Source organism: Trachypithecus francoisi, unplaced genomic scaffold (assembly GCF_009764315.1).
Source record: "Trachypithecus francoisi isolate TF-2019V2 unplaced genomic scaffold, Tfra_2.0 Lachesis_group9, whole genome shotgun sequence".
NCBI lineage: Eukaryota > Metazoa > Chordata > Mammalia > Primates > Cercopithecidae > Trachypithecus > Trachypithecus francoisi.
In genome coordinates, this window is record NW_022681474.1 from 14,948,580 (window position 1) to 14,972,868 (window position 24,289).

Sequence of the window (24,289 nt, forward strand, 5' to 3'; positions counted from 1 at the left end):
GCAAAGACAGCACCAAGCCATGAGTGATCTGCCCCCATGACCCAAACACCTCCCACCAGGCCCCACTTTCAGCACTGGGGATTATAGTTCAACACGAGATTTGGTCAGGGACAAATATCCAAACTCTATCATTGTACCCCTAGCCCCTCCCAAATTTCATGTCCCTCTCACATTAAAAAATACAATCATGCCTTCCCAAGAGTCCCCTAAAATCTTAACTTGTTCCAGCGTTAACTCATAAGTCCAAGTCTCATCTGAGACAGTAAAGTACATTCTACCAATAAGCCTGTTTAAAAAAAAAAAAAGTTATTTACTTCTAGGACACAGTTGAGATATAGGTAGCATTGGGTAAACACTCCCATTCCAAAAGGCATAAGTCAGCCAAAAGAAAGGCACTACAGGCCCCAGGCAAACAAAACCTAGCAGGGTAGTCATTAAATCATAAGGCTCCAAAATAACCTTTGACTCCATGTCTCACATCCAGGGCACACTGCTGCAAGGGTGGTCTCCCAAGGCCTTGGGCAGCTCTGCCCCTGTGGCTTTGCAGGGTTCCGCCCCCTGGGCTGCTCTCACCAGCTGGAGTTGAATGCCTGTGGCTTTTCCAGGTGCAGGGTGCAAGCTGCTGGTGGATCTACCATTCCAGTTTCTGGAGGATGATGTCCCCCTTCTTACAGCTCCACTAGGCAGTGCCCCATTGGAGACTCTGTGTGGAGGCTCCAACCTCACATTTCCCCTTGGCAGTGCCATGGCAGAGGTTCTCTGTGAGGGCTCTGCCCCTGCAGCAGGCTTCTCTGTGCACTCAGACTTTCTCATACATCCTCTGAAATCTAAGTGGAGGCCACCAAGAGTTCTTCAGCCTTGTATGTTGTGCACCTGCAGGCTTAACACTATGCAGGAGCTGCCAAGGGTTATGTTCTCCAAAGCCCAAGCTGTACCTGGGCCCCTTTGAACCATGGTTGGAGCTAAGCAGCTGAAATGTGGGAAGCAGTGTCCCAAGGCTGCAATGGATACCCTGGGCCTGACCCGTGAAACCATTCTGTCCTCCTAGGCCTCTGGGCCTATGATGGAAGGGGCTCCTGGGAAGGTCTCTGAAATGCCTTCCAGCCTTTTCCCCCATTCTCTTGGCTCGCTTTTAGTTATGCAAATATCCCTAGCAAGTGATCATTCTGCAGCCTGCTTAAATTCCTTTAAAAAGCTTTTTCTTTCTGTGCCACATGGCCAGGCTGCAGATTTTCCAAACTTCTATGCTCTGCTTCCTGTTTAAATGTAAGTTCCAACGTTAGGTCATTTATTTGCTCCTCCATCTGAGGTAAGCTGTTGGAATTAGCCAGGCTATCTCTTGAACGCTTTGCTGCTTAGTAATTTCTTCCGCCAGATGCCCCAATCATCACTTTTCAGTTCAACCTTCCACAGATCCCTAGGGCACGACCAGAACGCAGCCAAGCTCTTTGCCAAGGCATAACAAGGGTGACTTTTGACCCAGTTCCCAATAATATCCTCATTTCTATCTGAGATCTCAACAGCCTGGACTTCACTGTCCATATCACTAACAGTATTTTGGTCACAACCATTGAACCAGTCTCTAAGATGTTCTAAGCTTTCCCTTATCATCCTATCTTCTTCTGAGCCCTCCAAAGTCTTCCGACCTCTGCCTAGTACCTAGTCCCAAAGTTAATTTTACATTTTCAGGTATCTTTATATCAATGCTCCACCTGTTGGGACCAATTTTCTGTGATCCAAACACCTCGCACAAGGTCCCACCTCCAGCACTGGGGATTATAATTCAATATGAGATTTGATGAGATTCAATATGAGAAAAATATCCAAACTATATCACTAAGTAATATTTAGATAACTTTAAAGGGTGTTTAAAACATAGTTTAGGTACTTTGTAATGTTTGTTTTGTTTTTTGAGATGGAGTCTCACTCTGTCACCCAGGCTGGAGTACAGTAGCATGATCTTGACTCACCACAACCTCTGCCACCCAGATTCAAGCAATTCTCCTGCTCAGCTTCCAGAGTAGCTGGGATTACAAATGCCTGCCACCGCACCCAGCTAATTTTTGCAGTTTTAGTAGAGACAGGGCTTCACCATCTTGGCCAGGCTGGTCTTGAACTCCTGACCTCATGATCCACCTGCCTCAGCCTCCCAAAGTGCTGGGATTACAGGCATGAGCCACCGTGCCCAGCCATGTACTGTTTTCAATATGAGACTGTCCTTTATCCCTAGCCAACCACGTAAAATGGCACTTATTTTAAAATTTATTATGTGTGGAACAGATAATGTCTGAAATTGCCTGAATCTAGCAGTAGGCAGCAGGGTAAGCCTGCTTTTAGCATATATGTGCTGGTCAAAGCTATTCTTGATCTGCCACTTTTTCAACTTATAGCTTTTCTTTTTTTCTTTTTTCTTTTTTTTCAGATGGAATCTCACTATGTTGCCCAGGCTGGAGTGCAGTGGCACAATCTTGGCTCACTGCAACCTCCCGCCTCAAGCAACTTTCCTGCTTCAGCTTCTTGAGTAGCTGGGATGACAGATGTGTGCAACCATGCCCACCTAGTTTCTGTATTTTTAGTAGAGATGGAGTTTTGCCATGTTGGCCAGGCTGGTCTCAAACTCCTGACCTCCAGTGATCTGCCCACCTCGGCCTCCCAAAGTGCTGGGATTACAGGCATGAGACACTGCGCCCAGCCTCAACCTATAACTTTTTATATTTGAAAAAATAATTTGGACTAGACCACATTTTCTCATGGCAGAGTCAGTCAGTCAAGTAAAAAGGGAAAAAAGAGCAAATTGTGATCAGGTGACAAAATGGAAAACATGATCTAGATAAAGCCACATATCGCAGGTGATAACACATTGCCTCAAAATATGAAATCATGAAGTTTTTACATATCTACTTCTAAAATTTACTATTTAAAGTTATTAAAATTCTGTATGATTCAATTTTCTCCATCAATCCCATGGCCTTCCTAGTACTTTCCCATTTTGATGTGTTTCACCTTCTGTTTACTGAGTATTGGCATGGTGGCCTGCCATAGAAATTTTGAAAATGAGAGTAACTTAAAATTAAAAAGTGGTCTGAATTAATCCCAATGGAAACTGAGCTATGCAGATGATGATCAGCTGAAACAGACTGTAAGGAGAAAGGAAACAGGATAGGAGTTACTTGCTGGGCAGGATCATTCACGAGAGTTCTTTCATGTTTTCTTAAGAGTTTGGAATTCCGACTTTGTCAGTCCCCAGGTACACTGATGCTTTTATGGAGGTTTTAAATGAATGAACATTGATGAAAAAAGACCTGCATTAGTCAATATTAGCCTGGGACAGACGAACAGAAGAGGGTTTATTACCTGTCTCTTTATATAATGGTCATAGGTTCGGATTTTCTAAACAGAAGTATTTTGGCATTATACGTTGTACCATATTTGGATTAATTATCAATTGAACATGGATGTATTATTTATTTATTTGTTTATTTTTGAGACAGAGTCTCACCCTGTCACCCAGGCTGGAATTCAGTGGTGCGATCTTGGCCCACTGCAACTTCTGCCTCCCAAGTTCAAGTGATTCTCCTGCGCCAGACTCCCAAGTAGCTGGGATTACAGGCCTGCGCCACCACGCCCAGCTAATTTTTTGTATTTTTAGTACAGGGTTTCACTATGTTGGTCAGGCTGGTCTCGAACTCTTGACCTCATGATCCACCTGCCTCGGCCTCCCAAAGTGCTGGGATTCCAGGCGTGAGCCACTGTGCCCAGCTCAATTGAACATAGATTTAAAGGGCATCTGCTTTAGATGCCAATGCAGTAGGCATCAGTACTGTTTACAAATAACTCTGTTATTCTCAACTCACTGTCCAGAAATAGGTACATGGGAGCTGAGACTGAAACATTTGATTGTCAAACTCATTCCCCTTTCCTCGGCATAGCTATTGTCAACCTTTACTCCAGGAGTCTGATCTCTCAATGACCATCCTGAACAGAGGCCCCTGCTGACCTGTGGTGGGTATCTCAACCAGCTTGGGCTGCCATAACAAAATGCCACTGATTGAGTGGCTTAAATAACATGCAATTTTCTTTTCACAGTTTTGGAGACTGGAAGGTCAAGATCAGGGCATCAGCGTAGTTGGGTTCTGCTTGCAGCCTCTGCCTGGCTTGTTGAAAGCTGCCTTCCCTCTGTGCTCACATCGTCTCTCCTTGGTGCATGCATGGGGTTGGGGAAGCCTGGGAGCAGCCCTCCGGTGTCTTTTCTCAGAAGTGCTCATAAGTGTGCTAACTCCACCAGGAGAGCTCCAGCCTCGTGACCTTTTCTGAACCGAATTATCTCCCCAAGTCTCCATCTCCAAATACCATAACGATGGGGGTCAGGGCTTTCACATACGGATTTGGGGAGACTCAACTTGGTCCACAGCAGTGGGCATGAAGCATCAGAGAGAAACAACCAACGCTGAGATTTGGAGACTATTTGTTATCACAGGATAATTTAGACTGTCCAGACAGATACATTCTGATAGCGAATATTATTTTTATACCTCTATGCTTTTGTGAGGAAATAATATGTTTTTAATTAAAAATAATAGCGGGAAAGGCACTTAGCTTACTATTAGTCTAGAAGTTGGTGGCAGGGCTGGAATTGAAATTTTAAGCCTCCTCCCTCTGGAAAACGGAAATTGCTAAAACATTATGGTTTCCTTGTGCAGACCTTCAAAATCAATTATTAAACTTGTGACAATAACGTCACATCATCAAAGTGAATTTTTTTCGCTGTTTTTAACCTGAGGGTCAGACATCACAACCACCTGCTTAACCAGCTTCCATAAACACCAAGGATTCAGATGTCTGTTGCAATATGAAACTTATCTTTGCTTACCTCGAGTGTCTTTTTGGGTACAGTACAGAATGGTAATCTTAAGAAATTCTGCCTGCAGATATTTAGAATCATTTGGAAATTGATCATACAAGCATAAGTACATGCATTCCAAATATGTGTACGTTTATTATTATCACAAATTTTCTCTAGGAAAAGAGATCGGAAGATTTCCATTAAACCTAAAATTGTTCCTTTATGGAACAGCAGAATGCAAAGAATGTTTTTAACAGTGTGTCAATTGAATGACTCGTACTCAACCCATGGAAACAGCCCTTATCAGCAGCTCTGACGTGAGCAAGGGCAGAAGTTCATTAGCACAGGTGCCTGTCATGATCCACACACAGGAACGGAATTCTCACAGAAGAAACAACCTGTGTGCGTATGCAAACAGTGCTTTAGTGAAACACAGGTGCTGGGGGATTATTGACAGCATATGACCCCAAGTACAATCCATCATGTACCTCCATTTAAATACCAAACAATTCATGACCAGCCTGGACAACACGGCGAAACCTCGCCTCTACTAAAAAATACAAAAAGTAGCCAGGTGTGGTGGCGTGCACCTGTAGTCCCAGCTACTCGGGAGGCTGAGGCACTTAAATCTGAGAATTGCTTAAACTTGGGAGGTGGAGGTTGTAGTGAGCCAAGATCGTACCATTGCACTCCAGCCTGGGTGACAGAGTGAGACCCTATCTCATAAATAAATAAACAAACAAACAAACAAATACCAAACAAGGTAATAACCCTAAAGAGGTCAAGAACAAAGTCACTCTTGGCTGGTAGTGCAAAAGGAGAGTGGCTTTGGCATTCCATGCTCCCTGGACTCGCCTCCAGTTGTGTCTCTCCAGCTGTGTGACGGTGAGCAAGCATTCAACCACATCAAAGTCAGCACTCTTATCTGTGAAACAGAGACAATCACACCTACCTCACTATGCTGTCCCAAGAAGGAAAGCAAGTGACCTGGCATGTGGTGGAGGCTCCCTGCTTTGCAGTTGTTAAGGTTCAACGAGAATTTAATAAACAGAACAAAAGTTTAGCAAATGTTATCATAACTAAGCAGTTAATAAGAACATAGATAATACATAATAATGTGTAACTAATCATACAGAATCTTTTTGCTCACTTATTAATGCCTGTAGAATGGGGTTAGTGAAAAACAAAAATAATTCACATGAAGTATTTTAAAAATGCCTAGTAGACAGTAACTGAGCAAAGAGTGAAGAAATAGAGGCTTGGTGAAGCTGATAAATTTTCCCAGGATCACAGGGGGTGGAGCTGTATCTCAGAAATGAAGCTCACACTCTTAACTCATTGTGTAATTCTGCAGAGAATGTCAGGCTGCACCTTTGGCCCAGAGGGTGGCTCTCATGCCATTGCTGCCTTCCACAAAGGAGGCTGTTTCCTTAGACTTCTCTGTTGACAGTTTTCCTCTTTATGGCACAGTGTGGAGTTCTGACCCATTTCAGGGTTGTGCACAGGGTTCTGACGGTACTGTAATTCAGTAGGACTACCTGAGTATCGCAGAAGCCAGATTCCAACTGCTACAGCCCCAACTACATCAGGAACTTCCTCAAGCCAACATTCAATCAACAGAGTTCCACGGCCACTGCGAATGCTCTCGGCAGTGCTGCCTGAGGGGAGGGATGGCAGAAGAGTAAGACACAGTTCCTGTTCACAAAGAGCTGGCTACTTCCTTTGCAAACAAGATGTACGCGAGGAAGCATCCAGGTACAAAGCAGCCTGCGACTCGTTCTGAGTGAGTTCCTGTGGGGATCCAGGGAAGTGGCCGACGGGCCCGATGGAGCACTCCTAGGACCCTCTAAGACCGGATGGCTACTGATGGCTAATCCCCATGCAAAGGCTCCTTTCAGGCAGGAAGTTCAGTTCTGCAAAATGTACCTTTCATTCATCAGAATTACAGCAACAAGAAGGTAAAACAGAAAATACCAAGTCCACAAAACAAAGAGGTTTGAAAAACAAAGCTTTTCACTGAGAAGTGCCTTGCAGTCAGAAGCTTTGCAGAGTACCCTTGAGAGCATCCTTTACTACGGCTGAGAAGTACCTTTCTCTGTCACAAGGTACACTTGGAGGCATCCTGGTAGCTGGAACCTCCGTTAACACAGTCAAGAATTGGCAATGTGCCTCATACTGCAGGCAGCATTTCTTACTCTCCTCAGAAAAGGAGTTTAGCGGTTGGTTTCCCCAGAGAAGCCCAGAAGTCTATCAATAGAGAAGCTTGCTCCTAGTGGTGTAGAACACATACTTGCCCCCAAGAAGCTATACTCAGCCAGGAAATCACAAGAATAGGCAAGGGTGTTGATACTTATCAACACGCACATGGTGTAGGATGCTTGGTACCTTACCATTGTCATAGCTCTGGGCCCATGATGAGTCATTATGGTTGTGCATTCACAGACATGCCTTTGTAGCGGAACAAGTTAAAAGCAGGTGGCTCACACCTATAATCTCAGCACTTTGGGAGGCCCAGGCGGGTGGATCACTTGAGGTCAGGTTTTGAGACCAGCCTGGCTAATATGGTGAAATCCTGTCTCTACTAAAAATACAAAAAGTGTTAGCCGGGAATGGTGGCAGGTGCCTGTAATCCCAGCTACTCGGGAGGCTGAGGCAGGCGAATTGCTTGAACCCCGGAGGTGGAGGTTGCAGTGAGCTGAGATCGTGGCACTGCACTCCAGCTGGGTGACAGAGTAAGAATCCGTCTCAAAAAAAAAAAAAAAAGAATTAAAGGATGTTTGGCCATCTGAAGCAAAGTATTGTCTGGACTTATCTAAATACCGGATTAAAAGAAAAAGAAAGAGGAATTGGCTATATCAGAGAGAAAGTGGGAGAGGCTGAGGAAACATGTAAGAACCTAAAAGAAAGGGCAATAAGTATGAGCATAGCTTTGCTAATCTGGGAAACAGTGGCCAGAACTGTCCTATGGCTTAGCAAATGATCATAGCAGCGAATCCTAATTATTCTAGAAGCTTCCTTTAGAAGTGCCAGAGATGTAGGAGGTATGCTTGTGACACAAAAATGGAAGCATAGTTAATAGATGAGAAAAGCATGACTCAGAATGATTTTCAATATTGGAATGTTGGGAATTTATGAGAGGTATTTTCGTGTAAGAATAATAGGACTTATTTAAAAGGATTGGAGAGTGGGGGGCATCCCAGATGCGTGAGAAGCAGTATAGCTAATCGTTAGAAGTAGGTTTGCTGGAGCCAGGCTGCCTAGGTTCAAAGCCCACCTCTGCTGCCCGTTAGCTGCACAACCCCGGGCTGCTTTCGAGCCTTGCTGTGCCTTGGGTTTCCCCACGCACTTCATGAGGCTGTTGCAGGAATTAAACGAGTTAACATGTAGTCAACAGCTCTGAACATTGCTTGACTGAGTCAGCCCTACCTAACGTTTAATTTACGGGATGTGGCCCTGGGTTCCTTAAGGGAGCGGCCACACTCTTCACAAACATTAAAGCAGTAAAGGCTCCATCCTCATCAACTTTCTCCTCTGTTGGACCCCACAGGACTATCTCTCGCAACTGCTTCCTTGGCTCTCCTAAGGCACTGTGCGGAACCAGCGGCACCTCTTTCGCCTTAGATCAGGATTTCCCTTCTCCGCCCGTTTTGGGATTTAACAAGCACGAGAAAGGAGGGCTGCAGGGGAGCCGCGAGGGCCTCCTCACCACCGCCTGGGATCAGGGTGGGGGGCGTCACCTGCTCTACACCCAGAGCCCGGGCACGCCCCGCACGCGCGGCTCCCTCCTCCTCTGCGGGGCCCACCGCGACCCGGGACGCCCAGACTCCCGGATACCCTCGACCCTCTGGATTCCTAAGCCCCGCATCCCCCAAATCCCAAGACCCCGGAGCCTCGAACCCTGGCCCAGGGCGGGTGGCTGGGGGCCTGAACCCGCTCCAGAAACCCGCAGGGCAGTCTGTCGGAAGCCTCTGCTTTACCTAGCATGAATTTAGTCTCCGCGCGCCCCCTAAAACCCAGGCGTCCTCTCCCCTGCGCCCACGCTGCCGGGGCCCTCACACACTCTCCGCGGCGGACCTCCAGGCCGGGCGGGTGCGCTGTGCGACGCCGAAAGCGCCATAGAGCACGCAAGACACGTTTGGCTGAGCGCCCGGAAGTGATGTACAGCAAGCGCCCGACGGCGGAAATCCCACCTGCTCCCGACGGCGGAAGTTCCGGGAGTGTCCAGTACCCGCGTGCATACGGCAGCCGGCATGGCGCACTACAACTTCAAGAAAATTACGGTGGTGCCGTCCGCCAAGGTAGGCGGCTCCGGGAGGGCCACTGCTACTTTCGTCTTCTTCTTAGCGGGGTCTCAGGGGAGGGTCCGGGCCTGTAGTCGTGGGAGAGCGGTCGCCTTCCGCTCGCCCACCACCCGCTCCCGGGCCGGACCTGCTGGGCGCGTACTCGAGATCATTTCCCCTCCCCCAGCAGAATCCGGGGTCCACCAGAGATCGGATCCCCTAGAGACCCGGGTCCACCTGAGACCGGGGTCCACCCAAAGACTGAGGGCTCCCAGAGATCGGGGTCCACCCAGAGTAGGGTTCCCTGGAGGGCCCCCGGGTGACGAGTTGGGCGAGTGGAGGGGACCCCAACATGTGAGGGAGGAAGCACTCCGTGGTCCGTGATGAGCCTTCAGATTCTGGGTTTGGCGTAGCCCCCTCCCCTCTCAGGAATCCTCGGTTCGTTGCTATCGTGATTTAACACTTCTTAATTTTTAAGTCATTCTCTTTCACTGTTAAATTTGGGAACCCCTGTTCTTTTTTAGACCATAGTAGGCCCAGACTAAATTTTTACAGCGTTGGTTAGTGTGGCAAGAATGAGTCAACAAGTGTTAAGTGTTAGAATTTTTTTTACCCCCCCCACGAGACAGAGTTTTCCGCTTTTGTTTCCCAGGCTGGAGCGCGATCAAGGCTCACTGCAACCTCCACCTCCTGGGTTCAAGCGATTCTCCTGCCTCAGCCTCCCAAGTAACAGGGATTACAGGCGTGCGCCACCACGCCTGGCTAATTTTTGTGTTTTTAGTAGAGACGGGGTTTCACCACGTTGGCCAAGCTGGCCTCGAACTCCTGATCCCAGGTGATCTCCCGCCCCGGCCTCCCAAAGTGCTGGGATTACTGGCGTGAGCCACCGTACCCAGCCCCAGTAGTACGATTTTTAAGAAGTCACGTTTTTATGTAGTGAACATTCGATTTGGGTCGCAATTATACAGACATTGACGGGCAGCTCGAGCCTCTCAGGAACTCCTGCACGAGAGGGAGTTACTGAAGTCCCTGCAGAGTGACTGTTTTCCTCTCATCAGTGTCTCCTTTTCTTCACGTCTCAACGACAGGATGAGCTTGCCTTGGAAAGCTTTGTGGGAGTCTCGTATTTTACCTTCATAGCAAAAATTGTTTCCCCACCTCTCTCCGTTTCTCATTTCTTCCTGACAATTGTTCTGACACATCTCTTGATAGATTGTAGTATTTTCTTTCTTTCTTTCTTTTTGAGATGCAGTCTTGCTGTGTTGCCCAGGTTGGAGTGCAGTGGTGTGATCTCAGCTCACTGCAGCCTCCACCTCCCAGATTCAAGTGATTCTCCTGCCTCAGCCTCCTGAGTAGCTGGGATTACAGGCGCAGGCCACCAGGCCTGGCTAATTTTTGTATTTTCAGTAGGATGGAGTTTCACCATGTTGGCCAGGCTGGTCTTGAACTCCTGATCTCAAGTGATCCACTTGCCTCAGCCTCCCAAAGTGTTGGGATTACAGGCATGAGCTACCACGCCCAGCCAGACTGTAGTATTTTCAAGTGCAGGAATCATGTCTTATTTGTATTTTTGGTCAGCCATCTCTCAAGTTTGTTGAGGGAATTTGCTCTTTGGATTACATGAACTTTGTTCATGTTATTGACTTATGTGGAGAACTTATAGGATATGTTAGTACACCATCTATCTTCTGTGGAATGAGATTTGTATTTTTAGAGAACAGATGAGTTTACTTACCTAAAAAATGGGTGATGTTAATTGTTTGGTGATTGGAAGTTAAAAAAAAAAAATCACATCAGGAAAGTGTGTGGTATTCAGTTCATTCTAGAAGCTGTTAAGTGAGTGCCTGTCCTGTGCATTGGGTACTGTGTTACAAAAATGCATTAGATAAAATACCTGCCTCTTTGGAAGTGGTTGTCAAGAGGGGTAAGTCGAGGCTGGCACGGTGGCTCATGCCTGTAATCCCAGCACTTTGGGAGGCTGAGGCGGGCGGAGCACAAGGTCAGGAGATCGAGACCATCCTGGCTAACACGGTGAAACCCCGTCTCTACTAAAAATACAAAAAAATTAGCTCAGTGTGGTGGCAGGCACCTGTAGTCCCAGCTGCTGGGGAGGCTGAGGCAGGAAAATGGTGTGAATCCAGGAGGTGGAGCTTTCAGTGAGTGGAGATTGTGCTGCCACTGCACTTCGGCCTGGGCAACAGAGCAAGACTCTGTCTCTAACAAAACAAAACAAAACAAAAAACAAAAAAGGGTAAGTCACATCACCAATGACCATACTAGAAATGAAACATTGTTATCATGGAGGACCCACATGGATTGGGAGAGGAGAAGAGTGTGGTTAGCTGTGGTAAGTTGGAGAGTCAGGGGCAATCTTATGAAGTAGGTAACCTTTGAACTGGTCCCCCTTCAGGATGTGTGAATGCCATTAGGTGCAGAAGAGTGTAGGGAAGATCTTCTGTAGGCCCAGAGGGAAGACCGTGTGTGCCCCTCATAGTACTTGGCAGACTGTTGTGACCACCTGTTTACTTGTCTCACTTGTAGGCCCAGAGGGGAGACTGTGCGTGCCCCTCATAGCACAATACTTGGCAGACTGTGTTGTGCCTACCTGTTTACTTCTGTCACTGGACCCTGAATTCCATGAAGGAAGCGACAGTATCTTGTTCATTATCTTCAGCACCCAAATATCCCTAACAACCTTTGTTTGAAATAATATTGAGTTAATCAAATTGTTGAATTAATCAAAGTGTTCAAGAAAAAAGATCCAAGTAAATTTGTGTGACTAGATACATTGGATTAAGGAATCCTGGGAATCGGATCCTTATTAAAGAGAAGTGCTGACTCTGCACTGGGCAACTCATGCAAAAATCTTTCATCTCCTCAAGTAGTTCCCCTCCATGCTCTTAGGAAATTATGAAGTGGATTTTAGTTTTACCTGTTGTTTTATGTACTTTCAAAGTCAAAGATACGCATAGAGAAATGGGAGGATTGTTTCTTTTTCTCAACTATTTTTTCTAGTTTATGATTTGAGTTCTCTGATTAGTTAAGTTTCAAAGGTTCTTAGGTGTTTGGAAATTAAGATAGCATCAAGAAAGTATGGCGTAAAATTTATCTTAGCAGCCGTGTGTTTGAAGATGAACAAGGTTGTACATAAAATGTTTAGTTACATTTTTGTAATTTAAAATATGTAGTACTGTAATTAGTGTTTTAAGAGGGCTTCAAATACGTGGATCAAAAGTAGACACTTTTGATGTAATTATGTTTTATTTTCTTTAATTGCAGGACTTTATTGACCTGACATTGTCGAAGACTCAACGAAAGACTCCAACTGTTATTCATAAACATTACCAAATTCATCGCATTAGACATTTTTACATGAGAAAAGTCAAATTTACTCAACAGAATTACCATGATAGACTTTCACAAATTCTAACAGATTTCCCTAAATTGGATGTAAGTGACTTGGGGGACTTCTGTGGTTATGTAAATATGAGCCTTCAGAGAACCAGTGTTTAACCAGTTTGGTGTACTCATTTGACAGAAAAGGAAACAAAATAAATGACTTAGATTACTCAATAAGTTAGTGGCAAATAACTAATTTGTTGAATTAATAAAAGAGGGAACAGAATATGGGGTTTTTGATTCCCTAGTATTCTTTCCTCCAACCAAACCCCATCTAAGGAGGCCCAAAACTCTCTTCTCAAGCTTTCTGTGTAACCCCTGGGCTTGCAGGTGCCAACCCAAGTGGTAATGATAGCTGTGGGTTATGAACTCAGAAGGTAACAGCTCACTGGTTGTCTGGGCTTCATCTCCTGCACCCTCTTTCCAAGGGTTTTATTCCTCTGGGCTCAGCTTGGGTGAGTGGTGTAAACTCCACCACTGTTTGTGATCTTGTTGCTTCATCAGCTGATGACAGTTCAGCACTGACTGTTTTCTTCTTTGGCAAGAAGAGATCACGTGGAAGCTGTGACTTTTGAGTGAAGCCAGAAACCTTGAGCTCCTTTCTCTGCTGCACATTGCAGTTTGCCTGTTTCTTTCTTTCTTTTTTTTTTTTTTTGAGGCTAAGTCTCACTGTATCGCCCAGGCTGGAGTACAGTGGCGCGATCTCAGCCCGCTGCAGCCTCTGCCTCCTGGATTCAAGCAATTCTTGTGCCTCAGTCTCCTGCGTAGCTGGGATTACAGGTGCATACCACCACGCCTTGCTACTTTTTGTATTTTTAGTAGAGACGGGATTTCACCATGTTAGCCAGGGTGGTCTTGAACTCCTGACCTCAAGTGATCAGCCTCCCAAAGTGCTGGGATTATAGGCGTGAGCCACCTCGTCCGGCCTGCCTGTTTCTTTTTTTTTTTTTTTTTTTTTTTTTTTTGAGACGGAGTCTCGCTCTGCTGCCCAGGCTGGAGTGCAGTGGCCGGATCTCAGCTCACTGCAAGCCCCGCCTCCTGGGTTTACGCCATTCTCCTGCCTCAGCCTCCCAAGTAGCTGGGACTACAGGAGCCCGCCACGTCGCCCGGCTAGTTTTTTGTATTTTTTTAGTAGAGACGGGGTTTCACCGTGTTAGCCAGGATGGTCTCGATCTCCTGACCTCGTGATCCGCCCGTCTCGGCCTCCCAAAGTGCTGGGATTACAGGCTTGAGCCACCGCGCCCGGCCCTGCCTGTTTCTTTAGCTGTAGAAAAGTAAGAGCAGTGTCTGCTCGGCAGGCACTGCTGACAAAGCCTCATGACACCACGCATGGGGTAATGTGGTTATTTGAGGTTGTGAAGGGTGTGGGGATCAGCAGTATAGTCTCAAAGCCTAAATCTGCCATTGCCCCAGAATAGTCGCTGAAGGCAGGTGTAAGCAGAGAGAAACGTTTGGCTTCTGTAACAGTACTTCATATTTAAACAAGTAATAATGGCTTTTTTTCGGGGTCTTGCTCTGTTGCCCAGGCTGAAGTGCAGTGGCACGACGTCGGCTCACTGCAACCTCCACCTCCCGGGTTCAAGCGATTCTCCTGCCTCAGCCTCCCATGTAGCTAGGATTACAGGTGTCTGCCACGATGCCTGGCTAATTTTTGTATTTTTAGTTGAGACAGGGTTTCACCATGTTGGCCAGGCTGGTCTCAAACTCCTGACCTCAGGTGATCCACCTGCCTTGGCCTCCCAGAGGCGTGAGCCACCACACCCAGCCAATAATGGCTTATTTTTAAAATACAGAAGTGCTTAAAATGCAAAAATTCTTGCTAGAGGACAGACACTTAAGTTGTATCTGTCTAGGATTTGACACAGTTGCTCAGTAGATGTTTGTTGAATGAGTGAATGGTTTCTTGGGAAAGGTCAGGTACTAGGGAGTACCTGGGGGTGAAGAAAGTGAGTAAGAATATGTTTCGATTTTTTTTTTTTTTTTGAGACGGAGTCTTGCTCTGTTGCCCAGGTTGGAGTACAAAGGCGTGATCTCAGCTCGCTGCAACCTCCACCTCCCAGGTTTGAGCGATTCTCCCGCCTCAGCCTCCCGAGTAGCTGGGATTACAGGCATGTGCCACTACGCCCAGCTAATTTTTGTGTGTGTTTTTTTTTTTTTTAGTAGAGATGGGGTTTCTCCACGTTGGCCAGGCTGGTCTCGAATTCCTGACCTCAGGTGATCCTCCTGCCTCGGCCTCCCAAAGTTTTGGGATTACAGGCATGAGCCACCGCGCCTGGCCAAGAATGAGATTATTCTTCACTGATTTGATATTAGGAAACACTTGATTTTAGCAAACAATATATTTTGATCTACTTAGTATCAGATTTTTGTGGTTCTTTTTAAGAAGTTTTATCTTTTTCATCCTCAGTGTTATAACCATCAGAGGTAGGAGAGTTCAAATGTATTAACATTCTATTACGGCCGGGCACGGTGGCTCAAGCCTGTAATCCCAGCACTTTGGGAGGCCAAGACGGGAGGATCACGAGGTCAGGAGATCGAGACCATCCTGGCTAACACGGTGAAACCCTGTCTCTACTAAAAATACAAAAAAAAACTAGCCGGGCGAGGTGGCGGGCGCCTGTAGTCCCAGCTACTTGGGAGGCTGAGGCAGGAGAATGGTGTAAACCCGGGAGGCAGAGCTTGCAGTGAGCTGAGATCCGGCCACTGCACTCCAGCTTGGGCGACAGAGTGAGACTCCGTCTCAAAAAAAAAAAAAAAAAAGAAACATTCTATTACTTCTTTCAAAGCCAGGACTGGTTATCTGAGAACAGCTTCAGAGCGGAGGGTTAGACACCAAGTCGTCATTCACTGAGTGCTTATTGTTTGTCAGGTACTGTTCTGAGCACTAGGAATCCAGAAGTGGTAAAGGTTCCTGCTCTTATTCTGGTGGAGAAAAGACGGTAAACAGCGTGTCAGATGAATGCAGTGAAGCCATGGAAGGGAGTTAGGGAGTATCTGTGCGGGGAGAGAGAGTTAGGCCTGTAGTCAAAGAAGCAGCAGGTGCAGGAGACCCAGGAGGTGGGGCGGGTTAGGGAGGTGAACACTGGGACATGGAATTGGAGGTGGTAGTCAGGGGTCGAGTTTATATGCACTGGTGAGATATCTCAGGAGATGCTGACCTGTTGATTTAAAATGCATTAGTAAAATGTAGACGACGTTTAAATCTATCTGAAATCACCTTGGAAGGGAATGTAGGAAGAAGGGTGCTGTGAGGAGCATGAGTGTTTCAGGTGGAGCTGTGCGCACGAGCCAGCACAGGACTTAGAGGGGCAGACTCTTTGCTTGGAAGCTGTGAGGAGAATGCTGCAGGCAGGTGCGTAGCCAGCCCCCAGTGCTTCAAAAGGTCTGTGAGACAAAAACTGAGAATTGGTCGTTGGGAGGTCCTTGGTGAGCTTGTAGGCTGTTTAGAAGGGGTGGTGGACACAGAATTTTGGTGAGAGTGGGTTCAAGAGAGGGAGGAGAGAAGAGGAGAGACACAGTACCTCCTGGGAGCAAAGAGGAGGAATAGGAAGGATTTGGGGGCCACGGGAGTTTTTAATTTTTTTTCCTAAAGCTTGGGAAATAACGGCAAATTTTTAGGCTGATGGGAATAGTCAGGTGGAGGGAAGAATTTCTGGCGCTGAGTTCCTGAGCAGCAGGAAGGGCACATGCAGGGCCGGGGGCTGGCCATTGCTGGGTCCTACAGCTCCACCACTGCGCTGGGAGCGAGGTGGGTGGGAGCCATGACCATTGGCGCCCGCATCCCTTCTGATGCTTGTTTTCTCAGAGGACTAAATAGACAGGGCCCCTGGCCAGGAGAGGGAACTGAGGAGGAAACACTGCGGGCTTGAAGGGAGAGGGAAAGAAATTGTTCTTCAAGTGGTACTTCTAGGGATGAGAAACTGCCGGCCCAAAGTGACCATGATGTGCTTTTTTTGTTTGTTACAGGATATTCATCCGTTCTATGCTGATTTGATGAATATTCTCTACGACAAGGATCATTACAAGTTGGCTCTGGGGCAAATAAATATTGCCAAAAATTTAGTGGACAAGTAAGGTACTTTTTTACTGTAGTGTCTTTTAAGTTATCAAAAGTGGGGAAAAAAAACTAATGCTTTTTATTTTTTACAGTGTTGCTAAAGATTACGTGCGACTGATGAAGTACGGTGACTCTCTCTACCGCTGCAAACAGCTGAAGCGCGCGGCCCTGGGACGGATGTGCACGGTGATCAAGAGGCAGAAACAGAGTTTGGAGTATTTGGAGCAAGGTGCCTGTCACACATCCGCAGGAACCGCGGTAGTGTCCTGCTGAGAGGATGCATCCTTGTTGAGGACTTGAGATGTCTGTTTTTGTTGTATTTTGGAGATGACAGGGTCAGTTATTTTTCCTAGCTTTACTTATGAGAAACAGTAATAGGCTGGTTTTTATTGAAAAAGTGGTAGCACGTATAATACTTACACATCAACAGCACTGGTAAGAAAATTTATGTGTTTCATATTTAATAGGTAAGGCATAGACGACAAAACATGAGAAAGTACTGAAAAGTATAAAAAATAAGATGGCTCATAGTTTATTATTGACTTTTTTATTTTTAAAAATACTTTTATTTAATAGGACTTTCTGAATTAATATAGTAGGATTCTATTGAAACAATTACTTGCCTATTTATTTGTGTGTATTCTTACATGACAAATTATTTTGACTCATTTGGTTTTCTTATCCCTCCTGCATCTTGCAAATAATTTGAAACAAAATTTATGATACGTGGACGCTTTGCAGGCGCTTTCCTACAGATCTGTGTGGTCTTCGTGATGGCCCAAGGGGTGCCACCCTGGAGCCGTGTGTGTTACAGATGAGGTGGCAGAATGGCAGTAACCCATGTGTAGCCAGAACGGCATGGCGTGCAGGCTTCGAAGTACACTGTTTCCCTAATGTCATCTTGCTAATGAGAATCGTCTGGACACTTCCAGAAATGCTGTTGGCCCAACCTTTCACCTAATGAGTTAAAACATGGGCTTAGAAGGGCTGAGGAATATGATTCTTTTTTTTTTTTTTGAAATGGAGTCTCGCTCTGTCGCCCAAACTGGAGTGCAGTGGCTGGATCTCAGCTCACTGCAAGCTCCGCCTTTCAGGTTCATGCCATTCTTCTGCCTCAGCCTCCCGAGTAGCTGGGACTATAGGCGCCCGCCACCTCGCCCGGCTAGTTTTTTTTTTGTATTTTTTTTTTTTTTTTTTTTTTTTTTTTTTTTTTTTTTTTTTTTTTTTTGAGACGGAGTCTTGCTCTGCCGCCCAGGCTGGAGTGCAGTGGCCGGCTCTCAGCTCACTGCAAGCTCCGCCTCCCGGGTTCACGCCATTCTCCTGTCTCAGCCTCCCGAGTAGCTGGGACTACAGGCGCCCGCCTCGTCGCCCGCTAGTTTTTTGTATTTTTTAGTAGAAACGGGGTTTCACCGTATTAGCCAGGATGGTCTCGATCTCCTGACCTCGTGATCCGCCCGTCTCGGCCTCCCAAAGTGCTGGATTACAGGCTTGAGCCACCGCGCCCGGCCTTTTTTTTGTATTTTTTAGTAGAGACGGGGTTTCACCGTGTTAGCCGGGATGGTCTTGATCTCCTGACCTTGTGATCCGCCCGTCTCGGCCTCTCAAAGTGCTGGGATTACAGGCTTGAGCCACCGCGCCCGGCCCTGGAATATGATTCTTACTAGAGCCAAACTTGGGAAATAACTGTTGAATATACTATATATATACAGTTACTCTCTGCAACTATTTTCTCCATCACTGTTGCATTGCAAAAGTTGGAGTAAGATTAATATCACCACAGGCCTGGACTGTAACTAAGTTGAAAAGAAAATTTAAAGCAAATCTTACATTTTGAGTTTCTTAATTTTTCAATGTGAACTTTTCGTATTTTCATAGTGCGTCAGCATTTATCCCGTTTGCCAACCATTGATCCAAATACCAGAACTGTGCTTTTGTGTGGGTACCCAAATGTTGGGAAGTCCAGTTTCATCAATAAGGTTGGTCTCTTTTTTATCGTAAAGCAAATAATCTGACCACTTTAGGTCAGCGTTACTGTATTCTGACTGCGTGGGATTCAGGATGGCCTTGGGAATAATTTTGGCCTCCGAGTTGGTCCTTGAGTAAACACTGCCCTGGTCTGCAGGAGGCCCCCGTGCCTGAGCACACCTGAGTTCCTCTTGGAGAGGATTGACTTTGTCTGTATCTACATTTATATTACTATTACAGAAGCCATTACTTTTTTTTCTTGTGTGTGTCCTGTGATTTCTAAGGAATTTGAGACAATTGTGTAAGTGCATTTTCGTTGACAACTGGAGAAGTTTTCTTGGGTGGTGTTGGCCTGTCCTGGAATGGCTATTGCAGGGGGTTCTGGTGGCAGGTGACACTCGCCCAGCTGAGTCTTCCCGTCTGCAGCTGCTTCTGGGTGATCTGTTACCTTGGTTGCTGTGTCAGCTTTCACATGAAATCGTACGTGGTCCAGTAGAGGGACGGTGCCGAGTCGTTCTTTCCCTGGGTGAGCTCACTGACTAGGATTTGAGCGTAACATTTAAGAGACTCGGTCATTTGGTGCTTCAGGAAAATTTGGCTGAGTTTGAGGGACCCAGGAAGAGGCAAAGCAACATTTAAAATGTGAATTTACAACCAGCAGCAGCTCGTGTGCCCAGAAAATTGTCGAATTTTATGACTTACTCGGTGCCAAGATCACTTTATTTTTAATTTACAAAATTCTTTCTTTCTGTTGAAACTTTTTTTCTGCTTTTTGAGACAGGGTCTTGCTCTGTCGCCCAGGCTGAAGTGCAGTGGTGCAGACTTGACTCGCTGCAGCCTCAACCTCCTGGGCCCAAACAATCCTCTCACCTCAGCCACCCAAGTAGCTGGGACCACAGGTGCACGCCATCACACCTGTTTAGTTTTTTTATTTTTTGTGGAGACAGAGCCTCACTGTGTTCCCCAGGCTGATCTCAGACTCCCATGCTCAAGCCATCCTCCTGCCTCAGCCTCCCGAAGTGCTGGGATTACAGGCATGAACTACTCCACCCTCCTTAAGATCACTTGCTTTAAAATCGATTTGTAAGTTTTGTTGTGACATGGTGACCAGCAAAGCTCTGCAGGGTCCTTGCTGATGTTTCAAATGCTTGTCAGCTCTGAACCTGCCACAGTGAGCCAGTGCTCTGGGGCCGATTTGGTGGCTGCTGGACCAGGTGGCTTTTTAAATTGCAGTTTAATTCAGCAAAATGAAAATTTCAACTCCTCAGTCACATGAGCCACATACTGAAGGCTTGTTAGCAGTACATGACTGGCGGCCCCGTTTGGACAGTGCAGACAGAACATTCCTGTCATCATAAAGAGCTCTGCGGGCGTTGCAGGCCGTGGGGCAGGACGTGGGAGGGTGAGGGGAGCTGGTGGCTGTCCTCCAAATGCCGGCCCTCACGCTGTCCTCGTGCCCCAGTCCTTGGCCTGCTGGTGTGAAGGAAGAGGTACCAGGCTCCTGTCGATGCACTTTTATTGTGTGAGGTTTCTTCTATGGTTTTTTCCTACCCAAAATTAGTCTTGTTAAAACACACAGATGCCCTGTGTACACAGAGGAAATGAGGTGATTCTGAAAGTTCTCATTGTTGTTTCAGGTGACGAGAGCAGACGTGGATGTTCAACCCTACGCGTTCACTACCAAGTCTCTGTTTGTTGGGCACATGGATTATAAGTATCTACGTTGGCAGGTAAGAATCTTGTCTTTATTTTTATTTATTTATTTATTTTGAGATGGAGTATCACTGTTGTTACCCAGGCTGGAGTGTAGTGGCATGATCTCGGCCCACTGCCACCTTTGCCTCTGAGGTTCAAGTGATTCTCCTGCCTCAGCCTCTTGAGTAGCAGGGATTGATTACAGGTGCGCACCACCACGGCCGGCTAATTTTTGTGTTTTTTTAGTACAGAGGGGGTTTCACCATGTTGGTCAGGCCGGTCTTGAACTCCTGACTCAAGGTGATCTGCCCACCTTGGCCTTCCAGAGTGCTAGGATTACAGGTGTGAGTCATGCGCACCTGGCGAGAGTCTTGTCTTGAAACAGAAAAGATATATTGGTGTATCTAGGGTAATCTAGGGTAATTTCAAAGAACTTGAAATTTCATCATCATAAAAAAAAACTCGTCTGAGCTCTGGGGATGCATAAGAACAGGTCATATGTCTCTGATAAAATTCAGGGGAGGCAGCCAGCTGCTACTGTGGATTTTTGCATTTTGTTAACATAAAATGAAATTCTCTTTGTGTCATTCTAACTCTGTTATCAGAAATGGCATATATACAGTTTAAAAGCATGAAGCAGGCCGGGCACGGTGGTTCACGCCTGTAATCCCAACACTTTGGGAGGCCAAGGCAGGTGGATAACCTGAGGTCAGAATTTCAAGATCGGCCTGGCCAACATGGTGAAACCCCGTCTCTACGAAAAATACAAAAATTAGCTGGGCGTGGTGGTGGGCACCTGTAATCCCAGCTACTTGGAAGGCTGAGGCAGGAGAATCACTTGAACCTGGAAGGCAGACGTTGCAGTGAGCTGAGATTGTGCCATTGCACTCCACTCTGGGCGACAAGAGTGAAACTCTGCCTCAAAAATAAATAAATAAATAAAAAGCATGAAGCAATGTTTCCATGCTATAATTTTTTAAATTGTGAAGAAAGTAATTCCTAAAACATGGGAGGGTTCTCAGTTATCCCAGTTTTTGTGTTTTATGATGTCACTGGTGAAAAGAGGAGTCATTTCTCTCAGTGTCATGGCTAGCATTTCATTGAGCTCTACAGGGTTCCTCCTCCCTTTTTTGATGTTTAAATAAATAGTATGTACTTTTCTCTCACTGCTTTATTTTGTGGTGTTTAGGAGACCTACTTTTTTTTTTTTTTGAGACGAAGTCTCACTCTGTTGCCCAAGCTGGAGTGCAGTGGCACTATCTCAGCTCACTGCAAGCTCCACCTCCCATGTTCACGCCATTCTCCTGCCTCACTCAGGCTCCCAAGTAGCTGGGACTACAGGCGCCCGCCACTACGCTCAGCTAATTTTTTTGTATTTTTAGTAGAGATGGGGTTTTCACCGTGTTAATCAGGATGGTCTCGATCTCCTGATCTCATTATCCACCCGCCTTGGCCTCCCAAAGTGCTGGGATTACAGGCATGAGCCACTGCATCTGGCCTACTTTTTTTTTTTTTTTTTTTTTTTTGAGACAGAGTCTCGCTCTGTCACCCGGGCTGGAGTGCTGTGGCCGGATCTCAGCTCACTGCAAGCTCCGCCTCCCGGGTTCACGCCATTCTCCTGCCTCAGCCTCCCAGGTAGCTGGGACTACAGGCGCCGCCACCTCGCCCAGCTAGTTTTTTTTTTGTATTTTTTTTGGAGAGACGGGGTTTCACCGTGTTAGCCAGGATGGTCTCGATCTCCTGACCTCGTGATCCGCCCGTCTCGGCCTCCCAAAGTGCTGGGATTACAGGCTTGAGCCACCGCGCCTGGCCTTTTTAAAATTTTTTTAACACGATTCTCCTGTAAGATTATTAGGTCTGGTTGGGCCTGTGTGAGTGACTTCTGGGATGTGCTGGACAAGAAGCTTGTGGGTGAGCGTGCTTTCAGTGACAAGGTCTGGCTGTGTTAGGTTGTAGACACTCCTGGGATCCTGGACCACCCCCTGGAAGATAGGAACACCATCGAGATGCAGGCCATCACTGCCCTGGCCCACCTCCGTGCTGCGGTCCTGTACGTGATGGATTTGTCTGAGCAGTGTGGGCATGGGCTGAGGGAGCAGCTGGAGCTCTTCCAGAACATCAGACCTCTCTTCGTCAACAAGGTGTGTGTGGTCACTCGTGTTTTGCTTCATATCCTGCAGCATGGGAATAACGATTTCATAATTTTTCTTCCTTGCCTAGCCTCTCATAGTTGTAGCCAACAAATGTGATGTGAAGAGAATAGCCGAACTTTCTGAAGATGATCAGGTAAATCATGTTCATATTTTGAATATTTCTTACCAATTCTGAATTCTCATCTCAGGCCACCAAAGTTTAGGTGAAGGAATTTTAGCAATACTGGTCCACAATTGTATTTTATAGTTGAGATAATATCCTCAGTGGTTTAGTGAAATGACATAATAAAAACGTAGTTATTGGCAAACTAAAACTAAAACATAGGTTTCTGGATTCCTACTTTGTTCTTGAGTGTGTAGAAGTATCTGTATTTGATGGGCTGGACTTTTGGAAAATGTGATTACTTAGGAGAGAACTGTTGGAGAAGGGTATTCACAGGTGTTAATTCATAAAACAGGTTATGTGATTAAATGAGTTTGGAAATGAATGATTGAGTGAAGGAGAAGGAGGATTTTGGGGCTTTCTGGACCTATGAGTGAGACGTGCCTGCTAGCTTTCTCCAAGAGGCAGGCAGTATTGTTGGACATAATTTTTCAAACTAATTGAATCCTACAACCCTTTTTTTTTGTTTTTTTTTTTTGAAATGGAGTCTGACTGTGTTGCCCAGGCTGGGGTGCAGTGACGTGATCTTGGCTCACTACAAGCTCCGCCTCAGCCTCCCAAGTAGCTGGGACTACAGGTGCCCGCCACCACGCCGGGCTAATTTTTTGTATTTTTAGTAGAGACAGGGTTTCACTGTGTTAGCCAGGATGGTCTTGATCTCCTGACCTCATGATCCACCCGCCTCGGCCTCCCAAAGTGCTGGGATTACAGGTGTGAGCCACTGCGCCTGGTCCTACAACCCTTTTTAATAGGCGTCCTTCATGATTAATGCTTTTAGAAGCATGCATTGGTAGACTGACTTTCAAATTGTGGTCCTGGACCAGCCATGTCAGCATCACCTTCTTAATTTCTTCCTTAATTTCCTCATTGATCCATTGGTCATTCTGGGACATGTTTATAATTCCCATGGGTTTCTTTTTTTACAGCTTTGAAAGTTTCTCTGGGTATTGATTTCTAGTTTTATTCCATTGTGGTCTGAAAAGATACGTGACATAATTTTAACTTTTAAAAATTGATGAGATTTGTTTTTTGGCATAACATATGGTCTATCCTGGAGAATGTTCCGTAGACTGAGGAGAAGAATGTGTATCATGCAGCGGTTGGATGACGTGTTCTGTAGATGTTTGGTCTACAGTGCACTTTTTTTTTTCTTTGAGACGGAGTCTTCCTATGTCGCCCTGGCTGGAGTGCAGTGGCGCAATCTCGGCTCACTGCAGCCTCTGCCTTCCAGGTTCAAGTGATTCTCCTGCCTCAGCCTCCCAAGTAGCTGGGATTACAGGCACCCGCCACCACACCCAGCTAATTTCTTGTATTTTTAGTACAGGCAGGATTTCACCATGTTGGCCAGGCTGGTCTTGCACTTCTGACCTTAAGTGATCTGCCCGCCTTGGCCTCCCAAAGTGTTGGGATTGCAGGTGTGAGCCACCGCGCATGGCCTACAGTGTACTTTCTTTATTTATTTATTTATTTATTTATTTATTTATTTATTTTTGAGACGGAGTCTTGCTCTGCCACCCAGGCTGGAGTGCAGTGGCCGGCTCTCAGCTCACTGCAAGCTCCGCCTCCCGGGTTCACACCATTCTCCTGTCTCAGCCTCCCGAGTAGCTGGGACTACAGGCGCCCGCCTCGTCGCCCGGCTAGTTTTTTGTATTTTTTAGTAGAGACGGGGTTTCACCGTATTAGCCAGGATGGTCTCGATCTCCTGACCTCGTGATCCGCCCGTCTCGGCCTCCC

At 46.3% G+C, this 24,289-nt stretch overlaps 1 protein-coding gene and 1 long non-coding RNA gene across 3 annotated transcripts in view; one reads left to right on the plus strand and one right to left on the minus strand.

Annotated features, from left to right (window-relative positions):
* LOC117082108 overlaps positions 1–8,928 on the minus strand; it is a 31,446-nt gene extending 22,518 nt beyond the window's left edge. The window contains exon 1 of the long non-coding RNA XR_004436473.1: positions 8,821–8,928. This is a non-coding gene — a long non-coding RNA (uncharacterized LOC117082108). The remainder of the gene's footprint in view (positions 1–8,820) is intronic.
* A 92-nt stretch (positions 8,929–9,020) lies between these two features.
* Positions 9,021–24,289, plus strand: part of GTPBP4 (GTP binding protein 4) — a 31,154-nt gene continuing 15,885 nt past the window's right edge. The window contains exons 1-8 of one of the 2 annotated variants that reach the window (XM_033208639.1): positions 9,021–9,141; positions 12,403–12,573; positions 16,489–16,592; positions 16,672–16,808; positions 18,455–18,555; positions 20,182–20,274; positions 22,189–22,380; positions 22,460–22,525. In XM_033208639.1, coding sequence (XP_033064530.1) covers positions 9,094–9,141; positions 12,403–12,573; positions 16,489–16,592; positions 16,672–16,808; positions 18,455–18,555; positions 20,182–20,274; positions 22,189–22,380; positions 22,460–22,525 — 912 coding nt within the window. In that variant the 5' untranslated portion in view covers positions 9,021–9,093. Of the gene's footprint in view, positions 9,142–9,190; positions 9,562–12,402; positions 12,574–16,488; positions 16,593–16,671; positions 16,809–18,454; positions 18,556–20,181; positions 20,275–22,188; positions 22,381–22,459; positions 22,526–24,289 lie in introns of those variants that run through there. The other variant, XM_033208640.1, reaches the window with a different exon arrangement.